This window comes from Hemicordylus capensis, chromosome 12, assembly GCF_027244095.1.
Source record: "Hemicordylus capensis ecotype Gifberg chromosome 12, rHemCap1.1.pri, whole genome shotgun sequence".
Taxonomy (NCBI): domain Eukaryota; kingdom Metazoa; phylum Chordata; class Lepidosauria; order Squamata; family Cordylidae; genus Hemicordylus; species Hemicordylus capensis.
In genome coordinates, this window is record NC_069668.1 from 5,970,668 (window position 1) to 5,993,784 (window position 23,117).

At 49.8% G+C, this 23,117-nt stretch overlaps 1 protein-coding gene across 6 annotated transcripts in view; it reads right to left on the minus strand.

Moving 5' to 3' along the window:
- MED13 (mediator complex subunit 13) overlaps positions 1-23,117 on the minus strand; it is a 127,537-nt gene that overhangs the window by 40,492 nt on the left and 63,928 nt on the right. For 3 of the 6 annotated variants that reach the window (XM_053275157.1, XM_053275158.1, XM_053275152.1), the window contains exons 6-9: positions 18,448-18,705; positions 17,065-17,224; positions 6,006-6,116; positions 3,143-3,823 (exon numbers count right to left, since the gene is read on the minus strand). In XM_053275157.1, coding sequence (XP_053131132.1) covers positions 3,143-3,823; positions 6,006-6,116; positions 17,065-17,224; positions 18,448-18,705 — 1,210 coding nt within the window. Of the gene's footprint in view, positions 1-3,142; positions 3,824-6,005; positions 6,117-17,064; positions 17,228-18,447; positions 18,706-23,117 lie in introns of all 6 variants that reach the window. The other 3 variants (XM_053275156.1, XM_053275154.1, XM_053275155.1) reach the window with 2 other exon arrangements.

Genomic DNA, 23,117 nt, shown 5'->3' on the forward strand with positions numbered 1-23,117 from the left:
CCAGTGTTCTCTCTAACAGGGATTTCCAGATGTTGTTGACTACAACTCCCACAATCCTTTAAAAAAGGGGGGCTATTGCAGCTGGGGTTCTGGGAGCTGTAGTCAAGAACATCTGGAAATCCCTGTTAGAGGGAACATTGCTTCAGATGTGAGAGGAGAGGAATAGCAAATGTATCTGGGCCCTTACCACTTCTACTGAGCAGTGAAGGCATTTCACTAGAAGGTTCACAGTCTTTAAAAACTAAAGCACAGAATCACCTATTTTGAAATCTTCACACCTGGAAAAAGGTGATTTGTTACAAGCCACAATTATGTTCTTAAAAACCCTCAAAGAATCCCTCTCAAGACAATCGTCAAATCCCTTGCAGGCTAATGTTGTGCAAGTCTGAAGGGTTTCCACTACCTCTCTCCACCAAAATCTGCTCTCAGGCTAAGAACAAGCAACTTTTTTCCATCCTGCCCAATGAAAAAGAAATCTGTTTGAAACCAGAAAGCTTATACAATCATAAACCATGAATCCAATATTAGATACCACTTTACAATATTGTTCTAGGAGGGATGGAAGAGACTGCTGCAAAGCTCCACTCAACCTCTGAACATCCATCCAATGAGTGGGCCATGAGAAAAGTCATTTCCTCTTCAGGGCTTCACATAATGTTTTTGCGATGGGGACTGTTTGTGCAGCAGATAATAATCCTCATTAACACTGTGGGCTTAGACTGGATTAGACACCCATACATTTGCTAAGCAGGGTCCACTTTGGTTTGCATTTGGATGGGTGACTACACACGAGCACTGTAAGTTCTTGCCCTTAGGGGATGGGGCCATAACTCAGTGGAAGAGAACATCTGCATGCTTGCATGCAGAAGGTCCCAGATTCACTCCTCGGCACCATCTCCAGGTAGGGCTGGGAGAGATGGCGGCCCAAATCTTGGGAGAGCCACTGCCAGTCAGTGTAGACCAGAGATCCTCAACTTTGGGTCCCCAGATGTTACTGGACTTCAACTCCCCTAATCCCCAGTCCCAGTGGCCTTTGGTTGGGGATTAGGGGAGTTGAAGTCCAATAACATCTGGGGACCCAACGTTGAGAATCCCTGGTGTAGACAATACTAATATGACTACTAATGGTGGCTAGCCCCTGGTGGCGCAGTGGTAAAACTGCTGCCCTGTAACCAGAAGGTTACAAGTTCGATCCTGACCAGGGGCTCAAGGTTGACTCAGCCTTCCATCCTTCCGAGGTCGGTAAAATGAGTACCCAGAAATGTTGGGGGCAATATGCTAAATCATTGTAAACCGCTTAGAGAGCTCCGGCTATAGAGCGGTATATAAATGTAAGTGCTATTGCTATTGCTATTGCTAGTTATGGACTGGGCTGAAACTTGTAGACCTTTACGCGGCCCATCGTATGGAACGAACAAGGAAGGAGATTTCCTCCATTCAGCAGACCTCTGAATGCAGAAGGACAATGCCCTTCGAACGTCCAAATGATGTAACCTTTCCGCATCCAATGAAGGATTTGGAAAAAACACAGGCAAAGTGAGCGGGGACAACCGGTGAAACATAGACACCACTTTGGGCAGGAACTTGACATCTGACCTGAGTACAACCTTGTCCTCAGGGAACTGAAGGTACGGTTGGTCAGCCCTCAGGGCCCTTCACTCACTCACCCTCCCGGCAGAGGTAATGGCACCAAAAAGGCGACCTTCCAGGTCAGGAGACGGGGATCAATTGAAGCCAAAGGCTCAAATGACGGCTGCAGTAGACCAGCCAGTGCAACTGACAGGTCCCAAGCTGGTGACATAACCAGATGGTCTGGGAACACGTGTTAAACCTTTAAGAAAACCTTTCACCACTGGGTCTTTAGACCAAGGAAGGAACCAGCGGCGGAATGCACCACAATTGTAGCCAAATATACCTTAAGGGATGAAAGCTTTAAACCGGACTCCTTAAGGGAAAACAGATAATTACAGATATCCTGAACGGATGGATTAAACACACATCAAAGTTGTGCAGTACAGCAAATGAACCGAAACGAGTCCACTTGTGATCATACGATGTTCGGGTGGACTGCTTCCTGGCAGCAACCAGAACTTCCCTAATTCTCAACGGAAAGTCTGTTCACTCCAGAGTCCTACAATACCAAGATGTACAGACTAAGAGGAGTAGGAGTGATGCTGTGGTAGAAAGTCACAGCTAGAAGCAGGCTTTAAAAGGTTCTGATCTTTCTGAGTCTCATGGATTTTGGGAAGGGGCCTGCATTCCACTGAGACCTCTGGATTTACTGGAAGGGGGAGAAGCACATCTAGGCAAGTTCTAGTCCATTTAGGTTGTGTTTTGTGACAAGAGGTGGCTTATAAATCTTTCACCTTTCCGCCCCACTTTCTCCAGTCCTTTGATGTGACCAGTTTCCAAACCGAGACCATTAAGGAACCATTTATGTAAGTTCATAGTTTGTAAGCTGCCCTAAGCACTCAGGACAGGGCAGGACAGAAATCTTGCTGAGAACCTAATGGCAAATAGAATGCATTCTCAAGGGATTCAATATTCATGGAACAAGAGAGGAGAAAGGAAGCTTCTCAAAAGGCCAATAATTTAACGGCTGTTGGGCTGCCTTGAAAATCCAGACACAAGATGTCCCTCTTTCATTCTACGGCTTCCAACACACTGCAGAGTTGGTTACAAGCTTAGAAGTTTGTGGGGGGAACACAGCACGGGATTGGGCTTCTGACAGATGTGAGAAATCTAAAGAACAGAAGCTGTGATCACATCATATTGCTACAACTGGGCTTTTTAGACCCAACATATAAAGGCGAAGACAGCCCTCAAATCTCATCCACAGAGAAGAGGGATCTAAAACAACACAATCCAAACCTTCTGTGTGTCTAAGTCCATCATACAAGCAGTATTCTAAAACTAAGATTTTTTTAAAAAAAATAAATCTACCAAAATCACCCTACGAACAGGGAGCACAGAGAGGTATTCAGTTAAGTGCTAAAGCAACTTTCAGGAATTTGCCAACACATTCTTGGGGAGTACAGAAATCCTTGCCAGAATCCGCTTGCAAGAAGGATCCAAGGTGGTTCCTTCTCGCAAGTGGATTCTACGTACTTCTCTTCTGAAGCCGAACTTCAGGTATACTTACTCCGTAGCCGAAGGTATGTTGTCCTGCGTGGCGCATCCCATGGGGTCGTCCCTGCATTTTTCACTCGGAAGCTGAGGGGGCTGGAAATCCACATCCTTTTTCTTGGGAACCCTGTAATACTTCCACGTGGAATCGGCTTCTTCTCCCAAGTTCGCCACGGTGCCAACGTATATGGTGGGCTCTATGACTTCTGGGTAGGGAGCCAGGAAAGGCTGGGACAAGCCATCCATCCTGTCCTCCATGGCTTTGGAAGGAACCAAAGGATCCGGCGTTGGCATCTGATAGAAATGCTGGCTCTGCGGGGTGAAAGGCGTTTTGGTTGTCCCTTCATCGGCGACGTCACACGGGTGGGGGCTGAGAGGCGGGGGCTGGGGAGAGTTGGCCATTTCCGGGCCGTGCAGCTGGGGAGTCTTCGCTACGTCGTTCGTTCGGAGGCTGGGGAACCTCACTTGGCTGTCCGAGGCCGCGATCACAAGCCTCTGGCTGGCAGAGTCGGCCTCCATGGCAACGTTGTCGCTGATGGACACGCGGTGGTGAAAGGGAGTCAGAGGGCGCTTCTGAGGCTTGTCCCCTTTCTCTTGCTTCTCGTTGGCCTTGTGCTTTGGGGCCGCCTGCTGCTGTTGGCCCACTGGAGACACCAGCCCCTGCTGGATCGCCAGCCTCGGTTTGAGATTTTTGTGCCTAGAGTCGCATGGAAAGAAATATAGAGGTAATTGGGGTGCAGCACATCACCTGTGATTTTTTAACCAATTTGTGGTTTGGGATCACTGTTGGCTGTCAGGAGAACCCTTAAAACATTATTTGGTCTGGCCTCCCAGGGTCTTTACATTGCTTTTAAACGTTTCTGTTTGTAATGGTTTTGAACTGGTTTTAAGTTTGCTTTTATTGGTTTCTGCTGCTGGTTTTAAATGCCTGCTTGTCAGTTTTTGTTTTGTGGTGCACTGCCCAGAGCCTTTGGATGGGGCAATATAAAAATGTAATCAAATAAATAAATTTACAAACAAATCACCACTCTGGGCTTCTTGGAAGAAGAGCGGGATATAAAATGTAAAAAAATAATAATAATAATAATCATGTCAGACACAATCCAGCTCAAGCCATTGGGCCGATGCACAGGCAGGCAGGGTTGGTGCTGCCGTCCTGAACAGCACTAAGGCGGCGGATCTCCAACACACAATGGAGTTCAGCTCCCTGAACAGAGGACCAGGATAGTGGAGATGCACCGTATAAGGGACTGTAGCTCAGTGAGAGAGCATCGGCTCGGCACGCACAAGATCCCAGGTGCAATTTGGGCAGCATCTCCAGATCGGGCTAACCTAGTGTAGACATCAGCTAGCTAGATGGACCAGTTGTCTGACGCGGTATAAGGCAGCTTCCTAACCGAGGCCAGAGGAAACTGTTTTAAACATTAACCTAAGCCAGGGCCGCTCAACTTCAGCCCTCCTGCAGAGGTTGGCCTCCCACAACCCCTGGCTATGGGCCACTGTGGCTGGGGATTCTGGGAGTCGTAGTCCAAAAACAGCTGGGGGAAGTGCTACATTGAGCAGAGTCCTAAGCCATCGCTTGCAAACCCAACTGAAAAGCTAATTGCACATTCTGATTGGCAGCCAATTCTTAACCATAGGTTAGGCAAGGGCTGCTCAACTTCGGCCCCCCAGCTATTAAGACTACAACTCTCATATCCCCCAGGCACAGTGGCCAACAGTCAGGCATCTTGGGAGCTGTAGTCCAACCTCTGCAGGAAGGCCAAAGTTGTGCAGCCTGACTTGAGCCACGGAGATGTGACATTCAGCAATCGTCAAGCCCTTTCTGCCTAGGGCTCACAGGGATCAACATCCACTTACTGTGAGATCCACTCACTTACTGTGAGGTCCACTGTTCTCACAGTGATTACTTGAGTAGGAGAAGCCACCTCCCCTGGCTCTCTCCTAGAGCCAGCTGGTGTAGTGGTTAGCATGCTGGACTAGGACTGCAAGGCCCCAGTTCAAATCCCCATTCAACCATGCAACTCACTGGGTGACGCTGGGCCAGTCACTTCTCTCTCAGCCTGACCTACCTCACAGGGTTGTTGTGAGGATAAAGATAGTCTCGCATACCGCTCTGAGCTCCTTGGAGCTCAGAGCGGGATAGAAATGTATGAATGAATGAACGAATGAATAGTTGGGGAGCTAAGCATGCTCTTGACTAGCCCCTCCTGGGAGTTCTATGGGCAAGATCGGAGGATGGGGAAAGGCTCATCTGAGAGCGGGACAGGGAGGCCGGTGGCAGCAAGGAGCCCAGAACTCATACACAGCTCCTGAGTACGGGCGGGAAGAAAGCATTCCTCTGCACCCAGATCCCAGGGGGCGTTTTCCTTTCCTCCAACCTTGCTTGTAAAATTCTCATATTGGCCCTTCGGAAGCAGACACAGCTCCCAAACCCGGAGGCTTCCCCTATCCTAGTAATCATCTTTATATGTGTCTCGGTATCTATAGCCACGCCCCCCCACACACACATTCCCTAGTTCAGAAGATAGATCAGCCCCATTACTTACTGCTTATCCCTGAGCTAACGTTTTAAAAGTAGTGATTCTCTTTCTTTAGCAGGGGGAGAGCAACTGGCCCTATCTATCCTGAGCACAGCATCCCTCCAGTGGCTGTTGCTGGTGGCTACCTTATGTTTCCTTTTTAGATTGTGAGCCCTTTGGGGACAAGGATCAATTTCCTCCCTTCCTTCCTTAGTAAACCGCTTTGAGAACCTTGGTTGAAAAGCGGTATATAAAGATTTGTCGTATCCGTACGTGTCAAATTGTTAAGGGAGATCCCAAAAGGTTCCTAAAACCATTTCCACGTTGTATTGCCGTCAAGTGTTCTGGGAAGCAAACCTTGAGCAGATGCAGTTTGTCCTTTGCGTGGCTTCGACGAAGTCCCAAAATGCGATTTTGTCAACCGTCTCCTCTTCACATAAGCCGTTCGACGTCGCAGGATACTTCCTCCTGATATTTCATTGGTGGGGGGGGGGAGAGAAGTATTCTTTTTAATACACACTCCGGCACAAAAATGTTAGCTACGGAGAAAGGTGATGAATCACAATTCAGGCTTCCGGGCAGACATTGGCCTTGACAAGTGAGAATCTCCTCCCGACAAGCACTTTCTCTTTCAACCTCATGACTAACTTGGAAAGGAACATAGATTTCTTGGGAGATGGCACACATGACTAACAGGTATGTGTGGGCAGGCAGTAAAATATGATGCGAGGTAGTAACTCCTATAGGCTCATTTGCAAGTCTACTGATTCACAAGGCTACCCAGAGCCCCGAGAAAGCCTTTAGTCTTTCTTTAGTCCAAGACTGGCTCTGCAGTATTAGGTGGGGGCAGAATCTAACCGCCGCAAAAGTCAATACAATTAGCTATCAAAGTTTTAATAGATGACCACTAGTCACTTAGGGTGATGAAGTTGACTGGGAAACACGACCGTCACACAAGACGGTGACTCATGGAGAGGGGTTTGCTTCTGCTCTTACTCAGATGCCAAGTCATCCAATGAAGCCGATTACCAGCAGCCTCGGGACTGGCAGAAGGACGGCGTTCTCTACACACTGCACAACTGCGTGGGGGAATAAACCCTGCACCACAAAACGTGGGGATGGACCACTGTGCCTTGCCAAAAAGGTTAGACGAAATCAGAAGGAAGAGGTTGACCAATGGCTGTCAATAGCGGAATGCAAGCTCATGAGAGCTGAATGGAACCTCCCTGTCCAGAGGCAGTCTGCCTGATTGCTACAAACTGAAGGGAAAGGTTGTCACTTTCTTTTGGGGAGGCACCTAGCTGGCCAATGCAGGAAACAAAATGCTGGGCTACATAGATTTTTGGTCCATCATCTCAAGGCAGGGCTGGGGGAAACCCCTGCCTGAAACCGTCTGACTCAGTATAAGGCGGCTTTCTATGCTCCTATTGCAGAATCGCAATCTAAAGGCCCCCACCCAACACGCAAACATGAAATGTCCCCTTTGCTAAGCAGGGTCTGCCCTGGTTTGCATGTGAATGGGAGACTACATGCGAGCATTGCAAGATATCCCCATTAACCCCATGTTAACCCCTGCTAACTTGGCAAAGAGACACCTTTTAATGTGGCGATTCTCTTTACTTAGCAGGGGGAGAGTAAGTGGCCCTCTCCACCCCCAGCACAGCATCCCTCCAGTGACTGTTCCTGTTTCACCACATCTGCAAAAACAGAAGGGAAGGGTAGTAAAATATCTTTAGGGGTGGCCCTGGGAAAAACCCAATCCCCTTTCTCATTTGTGGTCTCAGGAGTAATAGTCTGCTGGAGCCCTATCGTTTTTAAGACTCTACTCATTAAGGGATTGAAATCCTCCGCTACAAAGAGCATCTGAGACACGGAGGAGGCATAATCCTCTCCCCCCGACCACTCTGCATCCTCCCTATCAGGATCCTCTGGGTCCTGGGGTGTAGGATCTGTGGGCTCAGCGTCTCCCCCCCGCCGGCAATGGGTTCTGAGGCATGTTCCTAATGGGGTTTTTCAGGGGTCTAGGATTAAGGGGCTTAGGATCCCCTGACCCCTGATCTGACAATTCAGAAGAGTGAAGTTCGCTGCCCCTATCACTGAGTTTTTTAACCTTGAGGTGTTTGGTTTTCCTCTTGGCCTTTTTGGGAAGGGAAGAAGGGGACTCACTAGATGAATCTGACTCAGAAGGAGAAGGATCATGCTTTTCCCCCTTCCAGGACTTCCTCTGCTTATGTGGAGGCCTGACCTGGTATATAGTGTCCAGAATGGTGTTTTTGAACCAGGCCTGCCAGTCCGGGGGCACCATTTTTGGAATCGACATGGCAATGGTAGGGACCAATGGTCCAGGATCTCCCCCACCTCGTATGCACTCCCCCGTTACCTCCCTAGATGACGGTCGATCTAGTGCGGGTCCCATCGGGAGTTGCTCCGTTTCGCACAAAATGGAGCATTGGTTACTCACCGTGAAGGCTTCTTCTGCTTGCTGCTGTCAAGGCATCTCATTGGGTTATCCTCGTCACGTGCTCCTGGGCAGGACTATGCAAATTAGTTGAAAAAACAGTCCTATATAGCCCCGACGGGGATAACCCCGCCCCAGTTCTTCTAGGTCAAGTAACTAAAGCAAAGGTTAGATGGAGGAAACAGCATAGAAAGGACATAGGAAGTTAACATGCAGCTTAAGGCATAATAACAGAAAAGGAACTATCCCTTTGCCAGTCAAAGAGTTCATTCCCCACAGAGGAAAGCAGCGAGCCACGAGGGCGGGCTGAGATGCCTTGACAGCAGCAACCAGAAGAAGCCTTCACGGTGAGTAATCAATGCTCCGTTCTCGGTTGCTGCTATCAAGGCATCTCATGATGGGACATACCCAAGCAGTACTCCTTCTGTCCCAGGGAGGGAAATATTCCAGCTGCTCTACTCCTGGGGAAGAACCCTCTGAAGAGCTCGCCTCCCAAATGCCGCCTGTGCGGCTGCATAGATGTCTAGCCTATAGTGTTTTAGGAAGGTAGATGGGCTCTTCCAGACTGCCGCCTTGCAAATTTCCTGAACTGAGGCATTAGTAGCAAAGGCGGCCGAGGCCGCCGCGGATCTGGTGGAGTGTGCCCAGATATTAGAGGGTGGAGGGGTCTTTTGGGATTCGTATGCTAGAACGATACATGCCCTAATCCACCTGGCAATAGTTCTAGAGGACACGGCCTTGCCCATAGAGGTAGGTAAGTAAGAGACGAACATAGTGTCTGTTCTGCGGAAGCTAGCCGTTCTCTTGATGTATCGTTTCAAGCAACGCCGTACATCTAGTTTATGCCAGAGCTTTTCCCGCAGGTGCTCAGGATGCGGGCAAAATGAAGGTAAGAAGACGTCTTGAGACACGTGAAAATGGGAGACGACCTTGGGCAGAACGAATGGATCTGGAATCAACCGAACTGAGTCCTCAGAAAACACACAGTAGGCCTTGTGTACTGACAGTGCCCTGAGTTCAGATACTCTTCTGGCCGAGGTGAGCGCCACCAGGAAGGCCAATTTTAAAGAAAGTAGTCTTAGCGGAATTGATCGGATAGGTTTGAAAGGAGGTTCTTGTAGTGCTCTGAGTACCAGATTTAAGTTCCAGGATGGAAAATGGTGCACGACCGGCGGTGACAATAGGGTGGCTCCCCGCAGAAATCTTTTAAGAAGAGAATGGTCCTTTAAGCTAGGAGAAGAGGCCTTTGTCAACATAGGCAACAAGGATGCCGCTTGCCTTCTTAGGGTGTTGGGCTTCAACCCCTTGTCCAGGCCGTCTTGAAGAAAACGCAGGAGGTGGTTAAGTGATGCGTTAGCGTTGGGGATTTTATTTCTTCGAAGCCAACGAAGGAACATCCTCCATGTGGATTGATAGATGCGGTTCGTAGACTCTTTTCGGGAGGCCAGAATAGTCTCAGTTACCTTCCCCGATATGCCCTGTGCGAGCAGACGGCTCCGCTCAGTCTCCAGGCGGCTAGCTGAAACCAGCCTGGGTTGGGATGTTGAACCGGTCCCTGAAGTAGAAGGTCTGGCCTCGTGGGATGATGCCATGGCTGGTCCACCGCCATGGATATTAGATCTGTGAACCATGGCTGTCTGGGCCAGAAGGGGGCCACCAGGACAACCTCTGCCTCTAGGGTTCTTATTCTTTGAAGCACTCTGGTGAGAAGCGGAATCGGAGGAAAGGCGTACAGTAGCCCTTGGGGCCACTCGCAGGACAGAGCATCTGTCCCCCACTCTGTCCGACAGGGGAACCTGGTGATGAAGGTCTCCAGTTTCGCGTTGAGGGGAGTAGCGAATAAGTCCGCTTGTGGTCGACCCCACTTGGATGCCAATTGATTGAAGACTAGAGTGTTTAGCAACCACTCCCCCGGGAGCAGATCCTCCCTGCTCAACCAGTCGGCGATGGAGTTCAGATCCCCCTTGACGTGGTGTGCCGACAGGGATCTGAGATGGTTCTCCGCCCAGGATAGGAGCAACATTGACTCCTGAAATAGGGAGCGAGAGTGCGTTCCCCCCTGCCTGTTCACATGTGCCTTGGCAGTAGTGTTGTCTGTTTTGATGAGAACGTCTTTCCCTTGGACTAGCGGGTGCAGGCGGAGGAGAGCGAGCTGAATGGCCCTCAATTCTAGCCAGTTTATAGAATGGGATCGTTCGTGTTGCTCCCATATTCCTTGGACTGAGTGTTGGAGACAGTGGGCTCCCCAGCCCCTGTTGCTGGCATCTGTAGTGACTATCAGCTTCGGAAATTCCAAGAAGCACTTCCCCACCGAAAGGTTCTGAGTGCGAGTCCACCACTGCAGGGACATCCTGGTTCGCGGGGAAAGGATGATGGAGATGTTGCATTTCCTGGAGATGTAAGGCTGGAATCTGAGAAGGAACCACTGCAGGTCTCTCAGGTGTAGCCTCGCCCACAGGACCGCTTCCAGAGTCGAGACCATGAGGCCCAGGAGGCGGGCCAATGACAGGACTGGTGCTTTCTGCGCAGATAAAGCCCTTCTTGTTTCTGAGGTGATGGACTGGATCCTGTCTTCTGGGAGAAAAACCCTGTCCTTTAACGTATCGATGATGACGCCCAGGTGGCGGATCCTCTGGGTCGGTGTTAGATGGCTCTTGGCTGAGTTGATCAGGAAGCCGTGTAATTCTAGGGTTGCCAGAGTTTTTTCTAGGTCTCTTTTCGCTGCGTCTGGAGAATCCGATTTTAGGAGAAGATCGTCTGGGTACCCAAAAATGTGCACCCCCTGGAGGCGGAGGAGTGCCAGGACGGGGGCGAGTACCTTGGTGAAGGTCCTGGGCGCTGAAGAGAGGCCGAACGGGAGGGCCTTGTATTGATAATCTGTCCCGGAGTAATTGAACCAGAGGAGGGGCCTGCTGTCCCGATGGATGGGGACATGGAGGTAAGCCTCCTTTAAGTCTATTGACGCGAGGAGGTCCCCGTGTTGCAGAGCTTCTAGAATGGAGCGAAGTGACTCCATGCGGAATTTGCGAGGTTTTACGTACCCATTGAGGTGTTTCAGGTCGAGAACAGCTCTGCGGGAGCCATCTTTTTTGGGTACCGTGAATAGAATAGAGTAAACTCCTCTCCCCTCCTGGCCTTTTGGGACAAGTTCTATCACTCCGATGTCCAGGAGGTGCTGAATGGCGAGGGACATTTCTGCATGTTTGGTAGAACAGTTGGAGCGTGGGGTAGGTAGAAACCTTGGGCGGGGAGAGGAGCTCAGTTCTATTCTGTATCCTGATGTTATTAGGTCTAGAACCCAAGCATCTGCGATGTTCTGGCGCCAGGAGGGGAGGAAGGTGGATAGACGACCTCCTAGGCAGGAGGAATCTGAGTCAGAACTGAGACTTCCCCTGTTGTTTTCCTTGCATGTTGGGGGAACGGAAGTTGGTGTTTCTGCCGGTGAAGCGCTGGCGGGGCCAGGAAGATCTCGAGCCTCGAAAGTCGCGGTCCCTGCCCCTGAAGGAGGGGTGGAAAGAACAAAAGGGCTCGTAATTTCTTCTGAAGGGAGTCTTGTCGGGCTTCCGCGGCGCCGAAGACATGGCTTTCTTTTTGTCCTTGGATTCAACTAGGATGTTCTCCAGTGCTGTATCTCCGAACAAGTTTTCACCTTCGTATGGTATGGTGGAAAGGTTATTCTTTGAGGCAGAGTCCGCCTGCCAAGCTTTTAGCCAGAGATGCCGTCTGCCAACTACCGACGCTGCTGATGCCCTAGAAGAGTAGCGGATGGAATCCAGGGACATGTCGGCTATGAGGGCTTGAGAGCGTTGAAGCTTTAATAGTTGTTGCCTGAGGCAGACTGACTCGGGCAGTGTGTCATCGATGAGGTCGTTGATCCATAGGAGGCTGGCTCTGGCCGCCATGGATGCCACTGCGGAAGAACGGGTAGCCAAGGAGGAGTTGTCATGGACGCGCCGAAAAGCCAGCTCCGCCTTTTTGTCAGAAGCATCTTTTAGGAAACCTTCGCCATCTCTCGGGACTAGGGATCCGCTGCTCAATTGGGAAATAGGAGCGTCGGTGGTTGGCGTCTTCAGTAACAAGGAGGGTTCTTGTTGGAAGGTGTAGAACCTAGTTGCTGACGATGCTGCCTTCTTAGGAACACTTGGTGTGGACCACTCTGCCTTGATGACATCTGTAAAATAAGCTGTAAAATAGGAAGAAGTAATTCACGGGGTTGTGGTTTTGGAAAAACCAAGTCGCCCTTATTGCTTTGGTTGGAATCCGGGGGGGATTTAGATGACAGACCAATGGCTTTTAGGACCTTGGTCATGAGAGGGTTAAAGTCTTCCGGGGTGAATAAGCGCTGAGAAACCTGTGACTGCTCAAGGTCCTCTTCACCCGACCAATCCCCCTCCTCTCGGTCTGGCTCCTGATCCTGCTCAGGGTCCCGTCCTCCCCCTTCGTGACCACCTGGGTTTTCGTCTGCGTCTTCCTCCAAGGGAGGAGATGGTGCAGGAAGCCCCTTATCCTTCACAGGGCGGATAACTGAGGCAGAAGGGTCACCGGAATCCTCCCCAGATATTTCAGAGGAGTGAACAGAAATGGTCTTGGAGGATTTATTAGATTTTTTTAGACTTTTTTGAATGCTTTTTCTTGGATTTGGCTTTTCTAGGGGGAGGGGAAGGGGAGGTAGAGGCGGAAGATTGCTCAGAGGAGGAGGTGGAAACATGCCTGCGCTTCTTGGAATGTTTGCGCTTCCTAGGAGTTTTAAGGTGACCAATAGATTCATTAATGGCATTTTTAAACCATATCTGCCATTCCGGGGGAACCTGAGTAGGAATGGCAACATTCTCCAGGAGTGGAGGTCCCTCCCCCCTTTCCGATTGTGTGGCTCTCACCAGACTCAATGCCGTGGAGGTAGAGGCGGTGTTGCTCACGTTTCCTGCCCTTTCTTGATCGGCGCCATCTTGAGAATCGAGTGGATCCGCCGCAGAGGCCGCCATTCTGTGTTGACCTGCTAGGGCGCGAATCTCCGCTTGTGAGGGGGGTGGGTTCAGGAGCGGCCGAACCGTCCCCGCTCTGAGGCGCTCATTTAACTCTTGAAAAAGAGGTGTTGCAAGGGCGGAGTGGCGTTCCGAAGCCGAGCTGCACATTAAGCGTCTTGGTCTGTCTTCGCCCTCTGCGCCTTCCGTGCTGCCTGAGGACTTGCCTCCCGAGGGGGCGATCGACCGCAGGACCTCTCCGGCTGCCTGCTCGAACAGAACCAAGTTCGCCGAGACCGGGGCAGGGAGGAAAAGGGCGCTGGGTTCTATTGGAGGCGGTAGCGCTATTGGAGGCGGGTTGCCCGGTCTCCTGAAGTGCCTTGGAAAACGCTCGGACGGGCGTCCAGCAAGCACGAGCACGTTCAAAATCCTTCCCGGAACACTAAAGCCCCTAGCGCTGTGCTCCATGTAAGGCTAGCCGGGGAGGGAAGGAGGGGTGTAGGTGAGGAGAGGAACGTGGGGGGGAGAGGGGGAGGATAGAAACCACACAGTATCTAAGCTACACAAGGGGACGAAGCGACAAACAATAACTCCTTTTTTTTTTTTTTTTAAACACAGAAAACACTCGGGAGAGGCAACAAACAGCACAAGAATTGGAAAAGGAGAAGAAAAGAGTACAAGCCTGGGAAGAAAAGCGACGAGAGGAGCAGCCTGCCAGGAGCCAATGCAGGACTAGAAGAACTGGGGCGGGGTTATCCCCGTCGGGGCTATATAGGACTCTTTTTTCAACTAATTTGCATAGTCCTGCCCAGGAGCACGTGACGAGGATAACCCATCATGAGATGCCTTGATAGCAGCAACCGAGAATGGCCGCCGCGGGCTCCTTTCGCGCCCTTTTCTCCGGCTCCGCCGCCATCTTTTCCTTCCCCCCTCTTCTCCTGTCTCGTGTTGCCGCTTTGGCCACTATTTCGGCCGCGTAAGGGGGTGAGTTCAAAAGGGGCCTTTTTGAGGAGCCTTCGGGTTCAGTAGCAAATAAGGCACCCTCCACTGCCCTTCAGGCCACTGTAGCACGAGTCTCGCGGCCCGAAGGCAGGAAATTCGCCGCAGACCCGGGAGCGAACGGTGCGGGCGGCTCTGAGGCAGCCGTCACCGTCGCCGCAGCCAAACCGCCTAAATCGAGCTTAGCGGACTCCTTTTCAACTTCTTTTGTTCTGGCGGGCTGCTTACTCAATGTCGGAGCTCTTACGGGTCGAGAAACACCAGGGAGCGATAGCTCTTTGTACGTTCGTTCTGGCGGTAATTGTCCCCTCAGATTAAGCGGCCTCGGCCGTAAACATGCTAGCGATGCAGGCAGGCAGAGCGGCAATGTCGACTGCAGTGGGGCTGCGGCTCCAAACAGCCTGGATTGCCCCGGCCCAAAACGGACCTGTTTAGTCCCCCCTAGGCACCAGAATTATTCTACCCCCGGGGAGAACATCCATACAAGGGTGGAGGAGACTAGGATATAACGGGGGGAACAGTAGGAAAAGAGGGAAAGATATTCACATATAAAATCATATATATATATATATATATATATATATATATATATATATATATATATATGAATGAACGTGCTAAGAGAAAGAGAACCGAACAAGGTTGGATGACTGACAAACAGGGAACTAGAAGAGAGAAAAACAACGAGAATAGAGGACAAAAAACACGGAGAAGCGTAAATCTGCTGCCGGAGCTAAGGTGAGGACAGAAAGAACTGGGGCGGGGTTATCCTCAGCAGCCCCAAGTGGGCGGGCCCTATCTGTTTTTTCTATTCACAGTATATGTCCTGCTTGGAGCTGGTGGGGAAGGATAACCCAGAGATGTCCCTGGCATCAGGAACCGAGAATGGGAGACTACATGCGAGCATTGCAAGATATTCCCATTAACCCCAAGTTAACCCCTGCTAACTTGGCAAAGAGACACCTTTTAATGTGGCGATTCTCTTTATTTAGCAGGGGGAGAGTAACTGGCTCTATCCACCCCCAGCACAGCATCCCTCCAGTGACTGTTGCTGGTGTCTAGCTTGTGTTTCTTTTTAGACTGTGAGCCCTTTGGGGACAGGGAGACATCTTATTTATTTATTTGTTCTTCCTCTGTGTAAACCACCCCGAGCCATTTTTGGAAGGGCGGTATAGAAATCAATCAATCAATCAATCAGTCAGTCAATCAGGGGATGGGGAAGAGCAGCTGCCTGCTTGCACACAGAAGGTTCCCAGTTCCCTCCCTGGCAGCATCTCCAAGATAGGCCTGGGAGAGACTCCTGCCTGCAACCCTGGAGAAGCCGCTGCCAGTCTGGGTAGACAATCCTGAGCTAGATGGACCAAGGGTCTGACTCAGTATATGGCAGCTTCCTAGGTATGACTTGGCTCCCAGATCCCCCACAAATTCATTCGTTTATAAATGTCCTCCTAAAAATGTGGTGCCCGTAAACAGGCACAGCACGCCAGGTGAGGTCTGTTCAGCACTGCATAGGGTGGAACTATTACCCTGAATGATCTGGACACCATGCCTCCATTAACACAGTCACTCTTTGCCAGTGGGGACACCAGAGCGGATCTTTTCTATTTGGCCTCCAAAAAGGTACCATTCCTTGCCGCAGGGGGCTCATTTGTTCCCGCTACTTTGCCCATTTCCTGCCACTGCTTAAGACTCTCCTGTGCCAGCAAACCTTTCATTAGGCTGCTGCATAAGCTGGTGGTTTTTGTTTTAATTGTGGCTCTCTCCATTCCTCGGGGGTGGTTTCGTTTTTAGCTTTTTATTGCTGCTTTTGGCTTATAAATGGCGACTGTATTTTGATTATAGTGCTTTTATATGTACGCCACCTTCAGGGAATCAGGATCAGATTTATTACAGTCAATGAGCGGATAAAAGATAGAAGGTAACAGTACAGATTACAGCATCATAAACGCCACCAACCTATTTACATTAACGGGAGAAGTGGAGGCAGCCGCAGCACGATCAAGTTTTCAAACCGCTGCTTCCTAACACAACTTGCAACGTTGCAAAAACTTTACCACCATGCAAGTGGTTAAAGTCTGATAAAAAGGAGAGGAGTGTAAAAGTCCGACGGCCTGCCCAGGTAATTCACGCAAACGAAAAAGGGTGTTGTAAGCAATAAATGGAGGTCTCTGTAAAATAAGCAGTGGAGCAACATGTGGTCCATCAACTCAAACAACCCAAACTGGCAAGGGCCTAAACGCAGACTATGCGAAGTAGGGAACGGCCATCCATGACAGCCGACCTCCCGTGCTTCCATTTTAGAGGGGAAAAGGCAGGATACAAAAGATTAATTTATTAGCTGCTTGTCCCACAAGCTGACTGAGTAAACGGACACCTCTTCCAGTGACGGCTTTTCTATTTAAGCCGGGGGGGTGGGGGGGAGCAACTGTCCCTTTTCAATTCAGTTCAGCCCAGTATCCCTCACAGCAGCTATGGCTGATCTCTTTCCTGTGTTTACATAGGAACAGAGGAAGCTGCCATATACTGAGTCACACCATTGGCCTATCTAGCTCAGTATTGTCTTCACAGACCGGCAGCAGCTTCTCCAAGGTTGCAGGCAGGAATCTCTCTAAGCCCTATCTTGGAGGTGCTGCCAGGGAGGGAACTTGGAGCTTAGATGCTCTTCCCAGAGCGGCTCCATCCCCTGAGGGGAATAGCTTGCAGTGCTCATCCATCAAGGCTCCCATTCATATGCAACCAGGGCAGACCCTGCTTAGCAAAGGGGACAAGTCATACTTGCAACCCCAAGACCAGCTCTCCTCCTTTTTAGACTGTGAGCCTCTATAGGACGCATTTTCTTATTCCTTTTATGTAAACTGCCTTGAGAATATCATTATTAAAACCATCCCAATCAAACAGGCAATACTTCCAGCTTCACTTTAACCCTTTTAAAGCAGCTCCACTTTCAGTGCAACCTTTATAAGATCTCTCCCCAAACCCCGGACCCCCAATCACTTACTTGGCCAGTGCTCTGTTCATATTGCATTCTTGCCACACTCTGTCAACCACTTGGTTGGCCAGCTTCCGAGGGATCTTGCCCCCATGGTGACTCATACTGTCTGAGCTGAATGTATCTGACACAGAGGAGAGCTTCACCCACTTCTGGGCTGAACGAGGATCTACTGGAGAAGAAGAGGAAGTCCACACAGGGGGTTAGGCAGGACATTTTTCTCCATCCCACAAAACCTGAAAGGGAACCTCTGCAGCACCCCCCAACCCCACGGAGGCAAAATGAGAGACACCCTTTCAACGGAGAGCAAACCTGGACCAAATTCAATACTCCTGGCACTCGGGGGCACGGCATGCATACTAATACAACAGAAAACCTTCTATGCAATCTCAATTAGTGTCAAATAATCATTACACCATGTGACGGATAATAAAGGCATCGGAAAATGTCACTAGGGAAAGACTCAAGCAATGCTCAACTGGGCCTTACGGGCACAGATTTCTGCAAAACACACGATGCACTATTGTGGGTCAAAAATGACTAAGTACTAGACTGACTGCAGCCATGAGTTTTTTTTTTATTCTGCATGTCCATCAGTTGCAGAGCTTGATCTGCTAGGAATTTAGGCTGCTAACCCTTATGGTGGAAGGGACACAGCCAATGTGCTCAATGCCTTCTCCAAGCTCCAGCATCTGGGGAAGGGAGGCCTCCGAGCCCGGCATCACTGCAGATCGCTTCTTTAGTCATGTTCCCTCTCGTAAAATACTAGCTCAGTGTTCACTCACCAACCGTGTCAGCAAACTCCACCAACAAAGTAATAATGGGGTTTGCGTGTCACTGTGGACATGGCACAGTCGGGGCGTGAAGAGATGCGAGCCAGAACAAGAGAGGTGAAGCTCGCTCTTTCCCGTCATGAAAGGATCTACACATCAGGTATGCTCCACTTCGGCCCTCCTGCCGATGTTGGCCGACAACTCCCATAATCCCTGGCAATTGGCCACGGTGGCTGAGGATTATGGGAGTTGTAGTCCAAAAACAGCAGGGGGGGGCAAAGTGGAGCAGGCCTGATCCAAGCCATGGGAGGCTAACCTGTAACACTCATGCCGGCTGTAGCATAAGCAGCAGCAAACTGTGGCGCCCCCGGACAAGAGTCCAGGGCACAAGAGCCGAAGGGTTCACTTGCCACACACACCTGGCCACCAAGAGGGGTACTAACAGTGACCTGCCCTCAGTTCTTGCCTGTGGGCCACTGTGTGAAACAGATGCGGAACTAGATAGGCCTTGGGCCTGATCCAGCAGGGCTGTTCTTACTTGACTTTGCGTGATAGAGAGGTCACGGTTGTTGTTCATCACACACACTCACACACACAGCCTAAATAGTACAAACTCAACTTTGGACCCTTGGAACAAGACATGGCTCGTTGCTAGAAGCCCCCATTGGAGAGGGGAAGGATTTGCTTGCTGTACCCGTTTGAACCTCTTCTGGGGACGTGGGCGGAGTCAGAGTCACTGAAGACATCGCTGGGTCTCTGGTGGAAGGAGGCACTTGATGGACACCCAAGTAGTTCGTGGACCCAGCAGCACTGGGGGCAGGAATGTCTGTCTGAGGGACGAGGACAAAGCACGCCGGATAGACCATTCGCACACCAGCTTGAAGGGAAAGAGAGATGGCAGTGTTTATTCATTGCACAATCCAACCAGACACACAGACACCCCGCTTATGGAAGATAATATGCAAGTGAAGCTTAAAACCAAGAATGTGCCTATAAAGCACCCTTCTTTCAAGGACAGCACATTTTTCTCACCCCTGTTTAATCCTCACAAGCACCCCGTGAAAGAGGATGGGCCAAGAGGACAAGACCGACAGAAGACCACTCAAGCATGTTTCAGGGCCAAGTGCGCAATTTGAACCCTGGTCTCCCTTTTTCTATCTGATACTGCCTACGACAGCTCTGAGTTTCAGACTGTAACGGCTACTAAAAGTCAAAGAAAAATGCATCATAGCGAAGTGCTCAAAGCTCCTTTCCCCCACCACAGAGAAGAGCCACAAAAGTCCCACCCAATAAAGAGGGAAATTAAAAATCTATCCACCCTGCTCTGCAACCTAGTGCTTAAGGCGCTCGTCACGTCTGAGAACCAAGACCATTTCCACTCTCGGATATAAATCCCGAGTTGCCCTGTCCTTTTGCCCATCCCTACATTATAATTCTGCCCACGGCTAGGCTAAAAGCATGTTTTTGTCCACGACACAACCTAATATATCTTCCCTTTCTGTTTCTCCACTAAAGCAGTAAAACGTCTTGTCATCTCACTTGTAAATCCTCAGCTAGTTTGGCCTGTCACACCACCCTTCCGGGGGAAGAGGTTTAAATTTTAAATACATCCCACCGCCACCTTTTAAAAATATTAAAATATGCCACACACACACACACACACACACACACACACACACACACACTGTGGTTTATAATTCCTCTGCCACACTTGGAAGGCTAGAATATTATTTCATCTCGGTACAAGATCCGACTTGCAAATCTTGGTTGCCTGCCTCAAAGCTAAAGCAAGTACAATCATCAACACATTTCTTCTTCATTTAAAATCTGGAGCTTGGAGGCAAGCAGGGGAAAGCTCACAATGGCATTTAGCCAATGGTGTGGGTTTTCTAGAATATTGTGAGCGGGTGCCCCTGCTAACTTGGCAAAGAGGAACCTTTTAATGTGGTGATTCTCTTTATTGAGCAGGGGAGAGTAACTGGCTCTCTCCACCCCCAGCACAGTACACCTCCAGTGGCTGTTCCTCATGTCTATCTTATTGTTCCGTAAACCACCCTGAGCCATTTTTGCCAAAGAATATTAAAGTGTGTGTGTGTGTGTGTGTGTGTGTGTGTGTGTGTGTGTGTGAGAGAGAGAGAGAGAGAGAGAGAGAGAGAGAGAGAGAGAGAGAGAGAGAGAGAGAGTATCAATAGAACTTTTACTGTGGCTTCATGCAATCACAATTTTAGTTTGGCTTTCATTTGCAGGCTACCAAATTAAGTATTTGGTTTGATCTGCAGTCAAATGAATACATAATTTCATTTGGGGTGTGGATTATGGGCCCTTTGGTTTTAATCTTCGCAAGTTTCCAAATAACTAGATCTTGTGAGCGTGCGTGAGAGAATGTCTCCTAAAGATAGTCCCATGGAAAGTCAGTCAGAACTCTGAAACTGCCCAATTTAGCTGGTACTATATCTACTGGCCATGCCACTAATTCAATGAAACAATACTTTTTTTTTAAAAAAAGAAGTGGAAAGTCTTCTATTACAGGAGACTAGACCCAGCAGTGGAAATTTTCTCATAGAAATTTTTCCGCCCCACATCACAGCATATAGCAACCGAATTGCATCTCTGGCGTTCCTCAGCCTGTCACACGACGAGCCAAGGAAAGGGGAACACACCAGAGGGAGACCAACTGGCCTTCCTGATCCATCGCCAGAAAACTGGAGATAACATGTTGCTGGGACAGTGACAGATCGGGAGAGGAAGATGCCTGCTGAAGCATGCTGTGGTTAGGTGGGTCTCTCTCTCTCTCTCTCTCTCTCTCACACACACACACACACACACACACACACTGCAAGACTGGGAGGAGAGCCTCTATTCCAGAGCTGCAGCAGATGCAGGACTACAACATCCATCATCCCCAACCATTGGCTACTGTGGCTGGGGATGATGGGAGTTGTAATCTAAGAGCAGCTGGAGAGCCAGAATTGTGCAGCTCTGCTCTATTCCATGGGCACGAGTCGAAAGAGAGGGGATTTATATATCCAGAGCCCTGGGATGGGGAGGTATATAAATTAGACAGATAGATAGACTATATGAGACACCGACTATGGAGGACAAGCCTATCAATGATTACTAATCGAAAGGCTACAGCCCACCTCCAAGCTCAGAGGCAAGATTGTATTTTATCATTTATTTACTTAACATATTTTTATACCGCCCAAAACTTAGGTCTCTGGGAGGTTTACAGCCTCTGAATACCAGTTGCAGGGGAGCAGCAGCAGGAGAGAGGGCCTGCCCTCACCTCTTGCCTGTGGCTTCCAGCGGCATCTGGTGGGCCACTGTGCAAAACAGGATGCTGGACTAGGTAGGCCTTTGGGGGCCTGATCCAGCAGGGCTGGTCTTATGTTTTTATGTATGTATGTATGTATGTATGTATTTATTTATTTAACATTTATATCCAACTCTTCCTCCAAGGAGCCCAGAGCAGTGTACTACATACTTGAGTTTCTCCTCACAACAACCCTGTGAAGTAGGTTAGGCTGAGAGAGAAGCAAACTTTTAAAACACACACTCGACTCCTGTGCTCAGTATGAAAATTGAAGCTGGGTACCATTAGAACTCCCAGACCTGTCTTCAAATCTGATCTGTAAGAAATCCACGCAGCATCTCACTTCAATTTTTGGCCAAAGCTCCTACTAAAGCTCACACTTTGTGATGCTAACTTAGGGCTGAGGGAGACTCCTGCCTGAAACCTTGAGAAGCTGCTGCCAGTCGGCGTAGACCATCCTGAGCTAGGAGGACCCATGATCTGACTCAGCAGAAGGCAGCTAGGGGGTGTACCCTCTATGAGCCTCTGAACCGGATTGAATAACGGGTGGTTCCGCCAGCTCAAAGGTGTGTCAGGGGGTGGGTACACTTACCCCTTCCATTATTCTTCCCCTGCCAGTGCTCCATTTTTTAGTACGTCCATGGGGCAGCAGCGTACATCCCTGCCGCCCCGTTTGCCGGATATATCCCAAAGTCGATACTTTGTATCGGAGATCTGGAGCCCAAAATGAGGGATCCAGCAGATGAAGCATTGGCACTTACCTGAAAGGTCATTTTCTACAGAGGTATGGGTTGTATCCGCAACAATGCCGGGTTGTCTCGACCTCCTGCTCCTAGACAGGGCCAATCAAAAGCTTTGGCTCACAGCAGGAGGGGGGGCAATCCCCTACGACTCCAGTTCATAGCCAGCTCTAAATAATGCTCCAGGAACAACAAAAAGGTTAAAGGGGAAAAACAGGCCAAGCAGAAATACAAATGCCAGACAGTGAGCAAACAGCAAGTAAACAGAAAACTTGGCAAATTCCAGAAATAAGCATCCGGATTAACTAACACCCTGCAAGGGGAACCAACCACCCCAAGAGGGAAACACCCCACAGAAATATAGGGTATAGATGGGGTAAGGGATCTCAGGACAGCAGAGTAGACAGGCCAGACAAACAAGCGGGTGGGGGCGGATACAACCCATACCTCTGAAGAAAATGACCTTTCAGGTAAGTGCCAACGCTTCATTTTCCTTCAGAGGAGGGTTGTATCCGCAGCAATGCTGGGACCTACCATAGCCCCTGATACACTGGGTAGGAGCTGTGAGGTCTGGCCTCAAGGAGGAACCACCTGCTGTAAAACCCACCTCCCAAAGGCCGCGTCTGCCGAGGTCCAATCATGAATTTTGTAATGCGTCACAAAGGTGGAAACAGAGGCCCACATGGCAGCGCGACAAATGTCTATCTGGGGAGCCAAGGTGGAGAACGCGGCAGTAGAAACTGAGCTCCTAGTGGAATGTGCTGTAATCCCCTCTGGGGCCGGGGTAGCGGAGCCAGCGTAGGCTAACCTGATGCACTGGCAAATCCAACGTGACAAGGTGGAAGTCGAAACCTGCTTCCCCAATGAGCCATCCTGGAAAGAAACAAAAAAGGAATCTGAGATCCAAAATGATTTAGTGTGCCTCAAGTAAATTCTTACTGTCCTGCGCACATCCAACTTGTGCCACTCACGTTCCCTAGGCGAAGAGGGATTTGGACAGAATGAGGGTAGCATAAGTTCCTGAGCCCTATGGATTACTGAATTCACTTTTGGCAGAAAGGAGGGGTCTGTGCGTAAAAGGACATAGTCTGGATAGACCAGACATAGTTCCGCACCGACAAGGTGCGCAGATATGAGACCCTGCTGGCGGACGTAATGGCTACCAAAAACAAAACCTTAAAAGAAAGTAACCGTAAGGGAACAGACTGCAGAGGCACGAACGGAGCTTTTGTAAGG